This window comes from Armigeres subalbatus, chromosome 1 (genome assembly GCF_024139115.2).
Source record: "Armigeres subalbatus isolate Guangzhou_Male chromosome 1, GZ_Asu_2, whole genome shotgun sequence".
NCBI lineage: Eukaryota > Metazoa > Arthropoda > Insecta > Diptera > Culicidae > Armigeres > Armigeres subalbatus.
This window is the reverse complement of record NC_085139.1, coordinates 145,162,807-145,179,013: the sequence shown is the minus strand read 5'-3', so window position 1 is coordinate 145,179,013 and position 16,207 is coordinate 145,162,807. Positions and strand designations below refer to the sequence as shown.

The window sequence follows — 16,207 nt, the reverse complement described above, 5'->3', positions numbered from 1 at the left end:
TTTTGTGTTATGATGACCGATTAGGTAAAGTTAACAATAAAGTGGACATTTAAAAAATAAGATGACCAAGTAACTATGCAGAGTGTTTTAGTTGGTTTGAATTTTGGCATTTTGTTGACGAGCTACATAATCGCCAAAAACTTAACCCGTTAAAAAAAACTAATCTGAATGCAATCCTTCCTATTGAAAACCCGAAATATAAAATCAGATCTTAGAAAACTCACGAGAATGGGAATTGAAGAATCAACTTCAAAAGAGTAGTCGTACAATAATGTACATTTCAGTTCAACTCGTGCAACTCATACAGCATGATCTTAATAGAACCCATTCCTGATTATTGATCTGGAAACGATGCATAATTTCATCTAGTTACTGATCGTTTTGTCGATTTTAATGAAACGAGCTTGGGGTAACCATCCAAACGACTATCAAAGCGAAAACTGTCACGTTACAACTTTATTACTCATAAATAAATTTTGCAGAACGGTGCCATTCCCTAGAGCGCAACCAATCATAACTTTATTACGAAGAGAGAAACCACGTTACGCCACCCAGCAGCCTCCATTATGCTGCAAGGAGTTGCTAAGCTGCACCAGGTTCTGAGGGAAATTATACACCATTTCTTCCTCGATTCCCCAAACAACTTTGAACATTTATTTAACTCTTGTTTTCCACCCCGTGATCCTTCCCACACCTGAAACCGCTTGAACTTCCCTGTCGTAGTCGTTGCAAAATTGTGCAAAATCATTTGCCTGCGCTCCTTCTCCTCGGAACACAATGTTGCCTGGCAATGTACCGAAGGAACGGTGTCGGAGTCGGAGAGGCATTCGGTTAGAATCTTGTTAGTATAGTGCAAAGTTGTTCCAGTGAGAGTAATTAGTCGGTTACGGCTTAGCTCACTCACTCAATCACACTGCCAAGTGGCATCTTTTTGGCTAAACTGCGAAAGTCTTCATCCCCGCTACTTTTATAGTTCAACACGTTGATAAATCCCAGAGCGTTCACAGCCATGGCCCATCGACAATTACACACTATAAAGGAGTACACAGCCCAGACAGGAGTTTAATTGGGAACTGAGTGATGAAGACATGGTTTCGGCAGTGGGAAGATGGCAGTGGGGTAGGACAAACTTTCGGTATTGTATTTATTAGTGAAGCAAGTTGATATGGTGAGGTACAAGCTGTCAAAAAGAGTATAAATGTTGGCGAAAACAATGTTTAATTAGTTAAATGAGCATACTGCTGGAGGGAAGAAAATTCGTCTGTCTAAGTTGTCCCAGAATAAATTTATAATGCTGCCATCATATTGTGGTTGTTGTGAGATAATATTATTGGTTTGCAAAACCATTATGCACAACCAACAAAACCAATACCAACCAACCAACCAATCTTGAGCTTGTTATAATAATGTATAAGATGCTTACACAATTTGTTTGTAATAGCCTATGGAATATCCATGAAAAAGCTCTCATGATCTGTCAATTTTGCATAAATCATAAGCGGAATTGTAAGTAACTGGGTGTCACAAAAGTTCAATAATATGAAAATAACATAAAATTTGAATTGGTGAAACCTAATAGTGGGTTGAAATTTAATACGGGAGTAAAGGTAAAGTAGGTACTCCCTGGATTTTTCTTTTGCATTTTACTCACTTTTGGCTTATTTCACGCATTTTTCATTTCGGTATTCGGTAACTGTGGACTATTTACCGGTAATACCGGTATTTGGAAAAAAATCAGAAATAAAAAAAACTTTGATTTAGACTTTTAGGTGAAAAATAATATTTATTGACGAACTTCAAATGTCAAAATCATTTCATGTTGACCTGGAAAAAGTGAAACTTAAGTGGTTTCATCTCCAAATCCGCATCGGGCACATGCATAGTAGGCATATTCTTTACGGATTTCTTGCAAAGATCCTGGCGTCAACGAAGTTGCCACAAAAAACGCAAGTATTTTGCTCTGCTGCAGTATCTTCACGACTTGTGATTTAGCTGATACGCCAGAACCAACCATGAATAGAAGCCTCTTCTTCGAGACGATCGTCAGATATTATTCCGAAAGGTGATATTAAGAACTGTATGGGCGACTTCAGGCGATGATCGGATCGGACAACTCTAACCATGAGCGCATTATGGGACGCTATGATCTCGGAGAAATGAGCATACACAAAGAGCTGTCCGAAGTATTCTGGGGTAATAACGACATGGTGATCGGGGGATCACACTTCCTTCATCAACCGGTTCACAAGGTCACGTGGGTCTCCCGTGATGACTTTGCATAAAATTTCCTTCTTAATGTACGGAATAAACGTAGCCCCGACATCGCGTCTAATAATCGCCTCCTCATCGGAAAAATACGCTTGGGGAACATCCATAAATTACGTAACGCTTAGAGGGGGGAGGGGGGGTTCCCCGAAGTGTGACAACCCATACAAAAAACTCAAATGTTTCATACAAAAAGTGTGAAATAGGGGGGAGGGGGGATTGAAAATGGTCGATTTTTGCGTTACGTAATTAATGGATCTTTCCTTGCGTATTGCGCGGCTTCGTCGGCAGGAGGAGAAACTGGTTGCGTGGAATACCAATGGACCGCCATCAAGAATGCCTTTGTAGCCACCAGCGAAAATAATCTGGGCGAAGCAGTGCAAGTTTGTTCATGTTTTGTATTGGACGCAAACCGATCTTGCGGGAGTGCATGATTGGACGCGTTTGTGTTAAGACACAGAATATTCTCTGTAAATCCAAGGTTGTGCTATGTGTAGTCGGTGAATTAATCAAAATTGCGTGTTCGGGTTTTCAAAATGTACGCAGAACGATCTTGCGATCATTCAGAATAATTTGCTCTGAAATTAATTAACAAGTGCGTGTATGGTCGTATTTTAAGTCACATGCCGGTTTGGTATGAAGAAACGTGAGTAGAGTATTTTCAATGCGCTTATCGATGTGAATCCAGATAGAATATCCTTTATAACTAACACAATGTCCTATACCAAGACAATCGTTGAGATGCAAAGGTATACTCGGTCTCTAATAGCAACGGGAGTCTGAATAACAACCCGAGCAGCAATGCATAACAAAATTATAACTAATAACATATCTACATTATAACAAACGTTGATATAATTCAAGACAAAATTTTCAAAACGACTTATCTGCTTTTGTAAACAAAGATTCAAACGACGATTTGACGAATCTGATAGCTCTCCCACGCAAACCAACATCATCAACAGGTAGCGGAAACCTTCCCCTGCCTATTGGTGGTTTTGGTTTGCGTGGAGGAGCTATCAGATTCGTCTAATCGTCGTTTGAATCTTTGTTTACCAAAGCAGATAAGTCGTTTTGAAAATTTTGTCTTGAATTATCCGAATCTATGACAAAAGGTCGAAAGACAAATGGTCGAAAAGACAAATGATCGAAAGACAAAAGTTCGAAAAAAAACAAAAGATCGAAAGGTTAAAATGTCGAAAAGACAAAACGTTGAAAGGGACAGAAGGTCGAAAAGACAAAAGTTCGAAAGGCACAGAAGATCGAACGGGACAAAAGGTCGAAAAGGACAAAAGGTCGAAATTGACAAAAGGTCTAAAGGGACAAAGGGTCGTTCAAGAACAAATTTATAACAATTTCCGTATACGGAAGCTTGGCAGAAGAAGGTCGTGTGATATGTGCCATCACAAATATTGCCCTCCGCTCGCTTTCAAATCGACTTCTATAAAAACATTCTTCATGCCAGCCGTATCCTAACGGAACTATCAATTCTATACTTTCGCCTCTAATTCTATCATGAACATGTACGTCCAAGTTTGGAAGATGATATTAGCATTTCCATATCATCCATCTATTAGTTGTACTCACTGAATGAATTTTATTTCATTGATAAAAATTGTGAAAAATAAAAGAGAGTTTTACAGTTTTTTAATACATTCCTAATATTAAAATCTTGCAGAATTGTATATGCCAAGATAAAAACAACAAACATTGTTAGATCAGGCCTGGTAGTGGGTCACTTTTTAGTCACTTTTTTCGGGCTAGTCACTAAAAAGTCTCCTTTTTCGACATCAAGTCACTAAAATCACTTTTTCTCGCAAAAAGTCACTATTTTCAACTATTTTGAAACTATTGACTAGTTTTTTTTATAAAGCTTTATGTATCCATCGGAAGATGCTTTGTTCATGGTGGAAATAAAATTACGTATCATGGAAAAATCATCGCTCTGAAACTTCGCGAGCTATTTAACTCGCTGCTCTGATTGGCATTTCACCAGTAGCTAATTGAAGGTGTTTTACGTCACAATTCATAAATTTGTATACAGTTATGCAAGCAAGAGACCTTTCGGTTTCGAGTTGTTTTAAACTCAACCTTTATGCAGTAGGGGAAGGTGGGGAGACTTGATTCTCCCCTGTTTTACCAAGAACTAAACTGCCCATGATCGCATGTTTGTAACACTCGCATTTTTGTTCATTTTGTAAAAAGCCTGTGAATCGTTCACAAAGCTAAATTTAATGGATTCAATCCCACAACAGTAAAACAGGCTTTGTTATCTTGCTTATTTGTAGTAAGCTGTAAATGATTGATTTTATGGGGAGGATTGACAAACGATTAACAAAATCATGTGGCAAGTTATTTTTTAGTTGACAACCTTATTTACTCTATTATTTACTTTGTTTTGTTCCTCCTGATAATATTTTTTAGTGGCCACGCAAAATTAGAACAACTTCTCCCAATAATGACCAAATGCTATCATTTTTCACAGCACAAATCCATAAATATGCTAAATGATCTTCACTGAAAAAAATGCCATCATTCCACCACAATTTGGATTTTGAGTTGGGGCCCTCCTTAGCCGTGCTGTAAGATGCGCAGCTACAAAGCAAGACCAAACAGACATAACACTCGTCAAATTTCCATAGTTTACTGATTTACTGGTCAATTCAAATAATCATTAGTTGGCCAATCGATCACTCGTGGCACGCGCATCTTTTTTGCTAGAGTTTGACATTGGCTCACTATCGCCATCTGGTTCGTGATTTGCCCAACTAACTTAAATCAACAGATGTCGTTAGTGTTTGAACGACAATGAATTTGATGAGTAAATTTCCAATGTGTTATGTCTGTTTGTCTGTGGTGTTAGCATCATGATATACGAATGCAGAAATGGTAACATGGCTTAGAAACCTTGCAGTTAATAACTGTGGAAGTGATTAATGAACACTAAGCTGCGAGGCGGCTCTGTCCCAGTGAGGGATGTAATGCCAACGAAGAAGAAAAAGAAGAAGTTGTTGCCTCAATTTGAGGAGACTTTACCCTCATTAGGCATCCATATAAAAATTTGACTAAAAAATTCAAGAACATATATATTTATTGAGTAGATATCATAGAAAGGCGATCAAGTGTCCCCAATTTTGAAGATTGCATGCGCTGTCGAATTCCATAGCAAAAATCGTTCATGAATACGCACAGCAAGTCGGAAAATCTGCATATTTTGGAGTAAAAATATTCAAAAGTTCAGAGAGCATGGTCCTCATTACAAGCAGAAGGTCGAGCGTTCAATCCCAGGCTCGTTGTACATGAATCTACATAATTTTTGCATCGTTTTCTACCAAAAACGATCCTACTGTTGTTCCTGTCTCACTAAAAATTCCATAAACCTCCGTGGAACCTATGAAATATTAAAAATGACAGTTGTGCGTTGCTTCCATGTCTGCCCTTGAAAACGCGAGTACTTTCAAATTTTGATTCCGTGAGGAGTGTCCTTAAGAGTGATAACCATATTTCGCTCACTTCCAATGAGTTGTCTTGCTGTTTACTGATATTGATTAAATTTTCCGTGGGGAGTAGTAGATAAAAGTTAGCGAGTACGATTTCGTTTCTCTTCTGAGTTCGTTCTAAGAGAAAGGTGTTTTACGCCACAAATTACGAAAAAAATATTTTCCTTCGACCCAAAAAAACGCTTGATTTCGTCTCATCGAACTTGCAATTGAAATTAGAAGTCACTATTTGGTCACTTTTTCTACAACTGAAAGTCACTATTTGGTTCCTTTTTTCGTCAGCTTCGGTCACTAAAGTCACTATTTTGAGTGGCTGTAACATATGTTTTTGGGTGAAAAGCAAAAATCGTAGCTTTCTGCCAACCGAAAGAAATCACTTGGAGCTTAATTTCGCCAGAAGCTTTCGTAGAATACGCTGCCGTGCTTTGTCAAGTTTATGTAGTAATAAACTCTCTACCTTTTTGTAGGGACACGGCAGGTATTTCCGTCCATCGTCATAGGGGCTAAAACCATCGGAAGGAGCGTCCTTTAGCTAGAACTCCACTATAGCAGAACATATCTCCTGAGCTTACGATTTGATACAGATGAGTTTGTCAAAAAAGTTTCTCTTTTATTGGTTTTCGAGACTATGACGAAAAGACGAAAATACCTGCCTGAACCCTACAACATCAAGAAGCGTAAATTATAATTCCTGTCACTTTATGATTTGTGTTTTTTTTTCACTATTGTTCCCGAACCATATTACAAATAACTACCAATAAATCGTTTGTTAAGATGGCAATTTCTTCCGGTATATTCGCGAACAATTATGGAATAAAAATAACTGTATAATATGTGTCGTTCTATTTTGTTTGTTTATTTGGAAACCCTAACAAAAATTTCTATTTTATTGTTGTTTTCCGAATTTATCGAACAATCGTCTAAATGAGCTTAACTAAATTTGGATATTTCTATTACAAAATGTATTTTTCTTGCCACACAAGATACATTCTCATGCAATGGCGGGCACAGAAAAACTTTCAATAATCAAAAAAAAAGGAAATGCTAATAGAAAGCTAAGTTGAAAAGCAGAACAGGTTCCAGTAGGAATGTTGAGCCAATGAAAATGAAGAAGTATTGCAAAATTTAATTTGTCAGGTTAAATGGCACTCTTTACTTGATTTAATCAACGGAAATAAATGATAATTACCGTCAAATCGCTGAAGACGCACCTTGATAAAAAAAAAGTTTGGCAGCGACCACTCGCCAAAGCGCACTCGTGATTTCGCTACGGACGGCGGCATCGTTTCGATCGAGCTGTCGCCATCGCCAAGCGATTGTGTTTTGCACTTGGAAGAAAATTAGTTTCGTATAAATATTCTCTTGTTTAAAATATGGTTCTGGAAAGAACCGATTAACTTTCGATAATGCTCAATTCCAGTTAGCGCATTTAAAAATCACTAACAGTACTTAGAATCTTGCTAGAAATTTCGCTGGACGCCCTTAATTTGCCGGTAACTCGCGGTCACATCTCGGAAAATCTTCTTAACTTAACATTCTTTCAAATGTAATGATGGTCCTGTAAAGAACCGCCGTTTTATTTTCAATGTCTGCAATCACACAATCAGCAGCTCCTCCATCGATGACGCCACCAATGCCATCGCTCTGGCAGCCTTGTCGTTGGGACGAAAATAACCTTGAGTGATGCTGCCGCCCAGACCGCCGCTCCGCCATCGTTGACAGCCGCCAACGCCATCGCTGCGGTAGCCGTTACCGCTGGGATCACTAACCAATGCAATGGTCAGCTCTCCACTCGACGATCGCCTCCGATGCTGGATACCGATGCAGCGTCGTAAACGCTCGAACGAAAATGGCGCGCGCGCCCGAGACTCGAGTCTTTTTATGCATGCGATGGGGCCAAAATGTGAACCGGTAACGTTTACCAATGGGGCGGAGCTAATGGTCGCGCTATTTCAGTTCCCACTAGTTTTACGCGTGTGACAGAGACAGACCAGACACATAGACACGCACTCCCACCAGTTCACCAACATCATAATCAGTGTTGCGCTGAATCATTATCAGACGATCATGATTGCAATTTTCATGTGAAAACTTTTCACGTGAAAACAGTAGGCGAGTTGTCGCCGGCGACAACTTCTCAAATTTTATACTCAAACGATAATACACACAGAATTTTCATTCAATCATTAATCTTCACTAATATCAGCTAATTGTCAACAGTCCCGTTATATCTTCTATTTGTCAATATGGTTTCACGGTAGTAAGGAAGAAGAGTTCAAAATGTAACGGTAAATGCTTCAAATCAAGATACGATTTTTAAACGATTATTAATCGCTGGCGAATTTGTAACACTTGATAATTTAAAAGTAAAATCACGGGTGAGTTTGATCATTCTGGATTTTTCGAAAATTTGAATTTCTCCATCCCTGATCATAAAGACCGGTCGTGATAAAGGGGCAAGGGTCTCGGCAAAGGAGGGGTGAAGCGTCATCGGAAGGTGTTGCGCGACAACATCCAAGGCATTTCCAAACCCGCGATCCATCGGCTGGCCCGTTGTTGAGGGATCAAGCGTATCTCCGGGCTCATCTACGAGGAAACCCGCGGTGTGCCGAAAGTGTTCTTTGAAAATGTTATCCAGGACGCTGTCACCTACACGGCACTCCAAGCGCAAAACGGTCACCGCCCCATGGATGTCGTCTACGCAATAAGCGCCAGAGTCACACGCTGTACGGCTTCGATTTAGAGCGCGTCCACACCACTCAACAATAGTCCAAGGGCTCTTTTTAGGTCCACCAAAAACGTTTCCAAGAAGAAAGGGGGTTGCTCGAGAGAGATAGGGAGAAAGATACCAGTCTTAGATTTATTGTGGTTTTATAACATAGAGTGAAGACACTTTTTGCGGCTACCATCTGCCAAAGATTGCCTTTCGGATCGATACTGACGAAATGATTCCGCTACTCATTTGGGTCAACTTTCTATTCTATAGTAAATCTTCTCAATAATACGCTTTTGAATTCACTAACAGTAAATAACAAAACTCAGAATCTCGCTCAAATTTTTCTGGACGCCAATAACTTGCCGGTGGTAGTTGCACTTAAAAAATCCCCTCAGCTTTCCAACTTTCTTCCCAATGTAATAATGGTTCTCAAAAGAACCGATTTATTTCCAATTTCCTATCGGACTATCGGATCGGATGACTGTCCCCAATTCTAAAATTTTTATTCGTATCAACCACCAACCGACAGCCGATGCTCCGACCGGCACTGACGCTATGATTCCACTACCGACGCCAAATTATTATGCTTTTTGCTACAAAGAAAGTGTGTATAAAATCAACTTTCTCAATCATTACCCGCATTTTATAACCGAACTCATAATTATGCTAGACAATTTCATTAGAGAATTTCCCAGTTCCTAGCAATTGCACTTTGGAAAAATTATTTCAACCAAACCTTCTTTCCAAATATATTGGTGGTTCTGATATAAAAGAACCGATTTATTTTGCCTTATGTGCCTCACTAACAGTAACAACTGAAGCACGTGACCCCCATTTGATGATTCGGCGCTACAGACGCCGCTTCGCCGAAGATGCTGAATGGAACACGAATTTAAATGATGGTCTGCTGCTGTCACGACCGCCACCATCATTGTATTGGAAACATTTCTGCTGCAATACCACCGCTGCGACAGCCATTGTCGCTGGGCCCGCTTCTGGATATCCTGGTCCACTCTCCGTGAAATCCTGATTGAAAATGACGCTCACATGCGAAACACGGGTCTTTTTATACACGGCCAAAACGCCCGTACCTTACACCAATCTGATGTCCGTGTTGGAGATGCATGAACGGGATTGATTATTTCTGATTATTTTTCCCGGGTTTGAAGAGAAATAGTATTTTCAATAGTTGATTTATAACCAAGTTTCCGAATCGATTGATAGAAAAAAACTCGCAATTGCATCGATAGATAAAGACGCTATTAGCGTTTGAAATCTCTCCTAATTTTGTGACTTTCTCGAATTTGGAAATTTCTGTTTTCCCGTAGTAGTAGTTTACGTCAAAAATAAACGTCGATAGCTACAAATACAAAACTTAATTAAAACAGACGACATGTATCAAACTCTTGAGAGCAATAACAATAATACAAAATTACTTCCAAAAGTTTATTTACACTTGATTTTGCTTAAAAAATAAAAACGTCTGGTGCTACGCATATTTGCGTAAAACATATCAAAAATGAATTAAAATTTTCCAGACCGAATCGGGATATCTAACCTTCCTATAGTCTGCTTTGTCGAAACGCCTTTTACCGCTGTAACCTGTGTGATTGTATTGCTATAATCAAAGTTTCTGTTACGTGCTTAAGATTTTACTTTCTGGTAACAAAAATGGTACTGAAAATCTCTGATGGGTAACTGGAAACAGATAACCATGTGCCATTAATCGTATATTTGACACTGTGCTAGTACATACAACTTGCCATTGCGTGGTGCTAGATTATGGTTTTGAATAGCTTTGAATCCATCGTAAGTTCTAATTTATGAACTCCAGCAAAAGGATTTGACAATTAATAATCATCAGACCAAATAGAAATCCTATAAACTTTCTCCTTACCTGTTACAATAGCACGGCCGATCCTCTCAGTTGAAATTCAATGCATGAAAGCCAGTCAAAGAACATACAGAGGGCCATTAAATTCCTATGTATCCTGTTGTATTTTGTAACAGCTAATTGGAAGCATGAACGGGCAGAAATAGTATTGCTGCTACAAAACATGTTTTTATGAAACACCACTGGCGACCGCCGAGGCCTATGTTCATCAGAAATGGTACCAGCAGGAAGGGCAGCTTAATGCCCAGTCCATTTTGGCCATTGTTGTTTGATGGTGGCAAATTTGGAACGTGTTTCTGCTTATACTCCCCAACCTACCATCCAACCAGTAGTGAGAACTCGAACGGATGGTCATGACGGGATGATGCTCGGTGGGTATCAAATGAACCTTCTGCTCATAAAAAAAGAGCCCAATGATGATGATGATTTTTCATTTGGAAAATGAGCAGTTTTTGCCTTTCGTCGCCCGCCACCGTTTGCGTTTGCTGCAGGGTCAGCCCTAATAGGTAAAATGTGAAAATTTCCTTGAAATTGTTTGTTTGATAAACAAACCCTAAATGTACATATAGAACTAGAAAAAGTAGCGCTTTTCTTGTTTAAAAGAGTGAGTATGGTCTTTAGGATCTCTAAATAAAAAGTCTGCGAAAATTTAAATTCAAGCTTCCCTTAATTTCTGTCCAAAGTAACGACCAACTCTGTCGAAACGTCAGGTCATAATGCGTAAGATCGATTTTACTTTTGACTGGTTCGGCTTCTCATTCGTTCTATGATTGTGGGTGGTGATGTTGGCGATAGGTACGACACGGATGCAAAGTGGATCGGGCAACGTTCAGCGGGCGTGATTCTGTTTTATTGCTCTGGTGACCAGAAACGCAATGAACCCAACCGAGTCACACGACATCTGGTCAACAACGGCAGCAACGAGCAAAGTGGGATGGTATTATGACGTTACAAAAAGCTTGCTTCTCGGATTCCTATGGGGTGTAAACATTATTATTAACAAGCTGGTTATTTTTATATTTGCGTTAACCACAGTAGAGCAAACGCAGTTAAACTAGATTGCGTGTTAATAATTGATATTGAGTTGATTTTTCTCGCTCTTAACAAGTTCGTAACTCGACTGTGAGGGTTGATTTTTCAAGTGATAGGCTTTGTACCTTCCAAGTGTGTGTTATTTAATGAAGAGTAAGTGATTGTCCAATGTGATTAAATTGATTCGAAACGTTGGTCTTCTTCTTCTGCAATGGCACTACATTTCAACTGGAACTTGACCTGCTTTTCAACTTAGTATTCTATTAGCATTTCCTCAGTTATCAATTGAAAGCTTTTATATACCCGCCATTGCATTAGTATGTATGTTGTGCGGCAAGTACAATGGATACACAAAACCGGACCGAGAATCGAACTCGTCATATCCGGATTGGCAATCCTACGCCTTTGCTCGCAAGGCTACTGGAGACGTTGCTCTATTTTCGGTAAATATTAATACAGTTAATCCTAAAAAACAAAATTAGGAAACAATATCTCCAATGTTCAGCATAATCACCCACTAAGCGGTACGGAAAATACGATGAGAAGAGAATGTGGCATATGACAACATTCTTCTAGAAAAACTAGAAATAAAATGAAAGAAAAGATTTTTAAAATCTAACTTTGTAAAACTAAACATAAACCTTGTTTGATTCTTTTTAATTCTTTGTGGATATTTATTTTTCTGAAAATAAGGGTCTTCAGCTATACTTGCGAGCTAAGGCGTAGGATTCTCGAGCTGGTCTGAGCTGTGAGAAAAATGTTCGACTCCCAGGGCATACTGTGTCCATGGTGCTTGCCAGACAAAATGCATATTTATGCAGACAGACATAGACAAGCATCCAATTAATAATAACTGTGGAAATACTGTACAAGTAAAAAGTAGGCCAAGCTGCAATCGAAATGGTGAGCATTTGGAAAAGAAGATAATAAGAATACAATAGACATTTTTTATCTCATGGTTGAAACATCTGAGAAAATCTTTGTTTTAAGTTGAATTTCAACAATTTCTGCTGATTATAAGACAACATTCACTCCCAAATGGCTCTTTTCAACTCATGGCCACATAGTATTAATAATTAAAGCTCCATTCTATGAAACAGGGCCATTATGGAGCGAGGTGATTATAAGATAAAACAGTTATTACTCGTTTTCGACAAATTTTCCTCGAGACAAAAGATGACACGAGACGGGAAAGTTTTGGCGCACCATTTAGAGCTGTTTGTCTTTTCACAAGAAATGCTCAATATCAAACCACAACTATACAGCTCGAGGACGTGAATTTCAAACATAAACACAAAAGCACAACAGTCTCAAGAGCGCTATGCATAATAATAAAATTCACTTTATCCTTCGGTAGCCGGGAGCCTCGTCAGCTTCACTGTAGAGACCTCATCCAATCTATTCGGAACGAGATCCTGCATGGATGTAGCTAGGACTGCTGCTCTAAAACTGCACACTTGAACATTCCAATGGTTCCATGTCATGTTATGCTTCTAATAGTTATGTTTCTGCTCCATTGCATTTGACTATCATGCAATCTTGAACACATGCTTCGTAGTAAATGTGACCGAAATTACAATTGAACAATTTTCGTGAATCAAACCCGCGTCTTCCGGCTCGACAATATCGTCACTTACCAACTGAGCTGATTGAGGTCTCACACAATAAATGGTAATTCGGTCGTAAATCTATCTGTTGAGGGTTTACTTAATAAAAATTGAGCCCCACTTTGGGATACGATTCCAGAGAACAAAATATAATTCTTCAATACACAGTATTGGTACTTTATGATATAAAATTATTAAGTTATTGTACTTTTGTCCGGGTAGTAAATTTTGTGCGTTACGTGGATCCTAATTAGAGCTTTGCCACAGCCTTCTCCAGAAGCCCTGGGAGAAGACCCTACAATTAGCTACACCGATGTGAGTGGAATATGTATGCTCTGAAGTTCGCGAACAGTTCTCGACCGTACTCCTTCTGTGTAGCAGCTTACTATAAAAGCAAAACCAGTGACACGGATGCAATGAGAGCGTAAAACGTTGCCCGAATGAATAAAAATGAATAAATTAAAAATTCCTCCTTTCCGGTACGATACGCCGGACCTCGCTCGGCTCCCGCACTGGTCTGGGGGTATTCTCGTTCTGTGGCTGGCGTATCGTTCTGTGGGATGAATATTTAGTATATTGCTTATGTATGTTTGTTTTCCCTTCTGTTTTTCCGCAGTTGCGCCGGTTTGCGCCTCCAGCAGTATCATGATCGTTGGTGCATCATTGGACGAGCGGGTTCCGGTTCCGTGCCATGTAGTGTCCAATCCGCGAGACGTTTCGTTCGACTGGAACTTCTCCAACAGCGGCGAGCGCTTCGAGGTAACCAGTGGTCAGTTTAATCTGCTGCAGGATTTTCACTCGTCAATCGGGGACAGTGACGAGTTCGGTGAGAACCCTTCGGTGTTCGGCGGCTCGGACGAGAATCTAGGTGAGTCTTTGAAATCGATGGTGCTTACGGTCTAACCAATTGAACTGAGCTGACGTGGATGAAATGCAGTTTACATTTCCTAGAGGAGTATGGTTATTGCACTCAATTAATAACAAACGATGTTTCTATTCTGTATTTGCAACCATATTGAAATATTAGCACATGAAAATTATCCTTCTAAACACAAATACATAAATAAATAATTTGTTTAATATTCATGCAGTTATTGTAGTTATTTTTTAGTTACGCACTTGGAGTTATTTCGTATTCAGATGAATTCGAACGACAATAGAGAGAAGCTCTTTCAGAAAGTTTCGTTTTCAGCTCTCAGTTTTAATACTAAAATCTGCCAAAGATATTTTTTTTCAAAAGAAAACTATACTTTTCTTATTTGCTATAATAATATTGATAAATTCGCCTAATTTATCCAATACTCCAATGCACACTTATAAAACTTCGGGACATTGACCAGAACCAGCACTTCATTTATTGTTTTAATACAGTGAAGAATTTTTGCAAAACATGGTATGTACGGGACAAACATTTGGAGCGAGTGATGGACTAGCAAGCATCAAGTAGCGGATGCAAATATTTCCAATAGACTTCCCTTCGAAGAAGAGATTTTTTGTAGCATCCATGATAAAATGATAAGGAGGCTTGAACTTGTATACTACAAACCAGTAAGTATATGCCCCGAGCTATTATGCATCACCTGCGCACTTTTATCCTTTTGGCATCAACTTGAATGAGGGGATGCGTCCTGTTGGATCTGCCTAGGATGCGAGGTGGCCATTCCATAGTGACCGTGTGATGCTCAAAGTGCATTAGCCTAGTCCTGATGTGAGATATGACCCTAAACAAATCTGATTTGACTGATTGAGCGTCTGTTAAATTTGTGAATATATCGTTCGTTGAAGGACTTGAAATTTGGGTGGAAGGACTTGAAATTTGTCCGGAAAGTGCCACCGTAGAAGAGCACCGAACGAGCACTCGTTGCAAAGTTATCCTTAATTGGAAACGAAGAAGATAGACACAATTCTCCGACGGCAGTAGGCAGAATTTTTTTCCAGGTATACCATATAGTACTAGAACGCTAGTGGCGCTGTAGTCATTTAAATTATTTTACCAAATTCTGCTTCAACAAGCATCGATTGGGCATAATTTATGCATCATGTTGGAGTGCATGTTTAAATTCATCACCAACATCGGTTTGACACTTGTAGTACCGGTACTGTAACCTAGATGTTTGTCACGCGAACAGGAACGACATAAGCAATCTTATACTTTTGAATCATCTGTATGGACCAAATTGCCGCACTTCGTATCTGCCCAGAATAGGTCAACGAATTCCGCGAGTCCCTCTATCTAGTATTCATTGACAGCGAAAAAACTTTCGATCGAAAATTGGTGAGCGCCTTTAGACGCAAGGTAGTTTCGGGCATAGTCGTCCGCCTCATCGGAGCGCACTACGAAGCTTTCACGTCGAGTACGACGCTACAATATATCATGATCAACGAGGTCACGGTGGGTGCGATTAACCGTGTATCATGGTTGCTGCGGCAGCCTATCACTATGGAGCACCATACAACTACTTCGATTTGGCTAATGGTATTGCTCTACGGATCTCGTCATCAACATCAACAAGACCAAATTGTTGGATGCCAACACGAACAACCCCTTCAACTTTACAGTAGCCAGGAAAGCATTGGAAAGGTCGGAGAAGTATCGTGTGGCTGAAACCCATTCGGCCGAAGGCCATTTGACTGAATGCCACTAGGCCGAACAAACCATTAGGCCGAAACACATCTGGCCGAAAGGGTCATCCGGCCGAATAGGTCATATGGCCGAAAGGGTCATCCGGCCGAATAGGGCATATAGCCGAAAGGGTCATTTGGCCGAAAGAGTCATTTGCTTGAAAGGGTCATTTGGCCAAAGGGGTCATTCGGCTAAATAGGACATTTGGCGGAATATGATATTAGGAAGAATACGAAATTTGGCCGAATAGGACATTTGGCAGAATAGATCATTCGAAAAGTGAGAAATGAGGAGTGAGAACTGAGACGCCTCACTACTCACCCTTCATTTCTGACTTCTCACTGTAAAAAGTGTGTAGTGCGAAGTGAAAAGTGAGACGTCTCACTACTCATTTCGCGCTTCTAACTTTTTACAGTAAGAAGTGAAAATAGAGGAGTGAGACGTCTCACTTATAACTCCTCATTTTACAGTGAGAAGTGGGAAATAAGTAGTGAGAAGTGAAGCGTCTCACTTTTCATTCGGCCAAATGTCTTATTCGGCCAAATGATCATTTCGGCCAAATGACCCTTT

At 39.7% G+C, this 16,207-nt stretch overlaps 1 protein-coding gene across 1 annotated transcript in view; it reads left to right on the top strand.

The window, feature by feature from the left end:
- Window positions 1–16,207, top strand: part of LOC134205210 (uncharacterized) — a 142,226-nt gene that overhangs the window by 54,937 nt on the left and 71,082 nt on the right. The window contains exon 7 of the mRNA XM_062680255.1: window positions 13,631–13,882. Within this exon, the coding sequence (XP_062536239.1) occupies window positions 13,631–13,882 (252 nt within the window). The remainder of the gene's footprint in view (window positions 1–13,630; window positions 13,883–16,207) is intronic.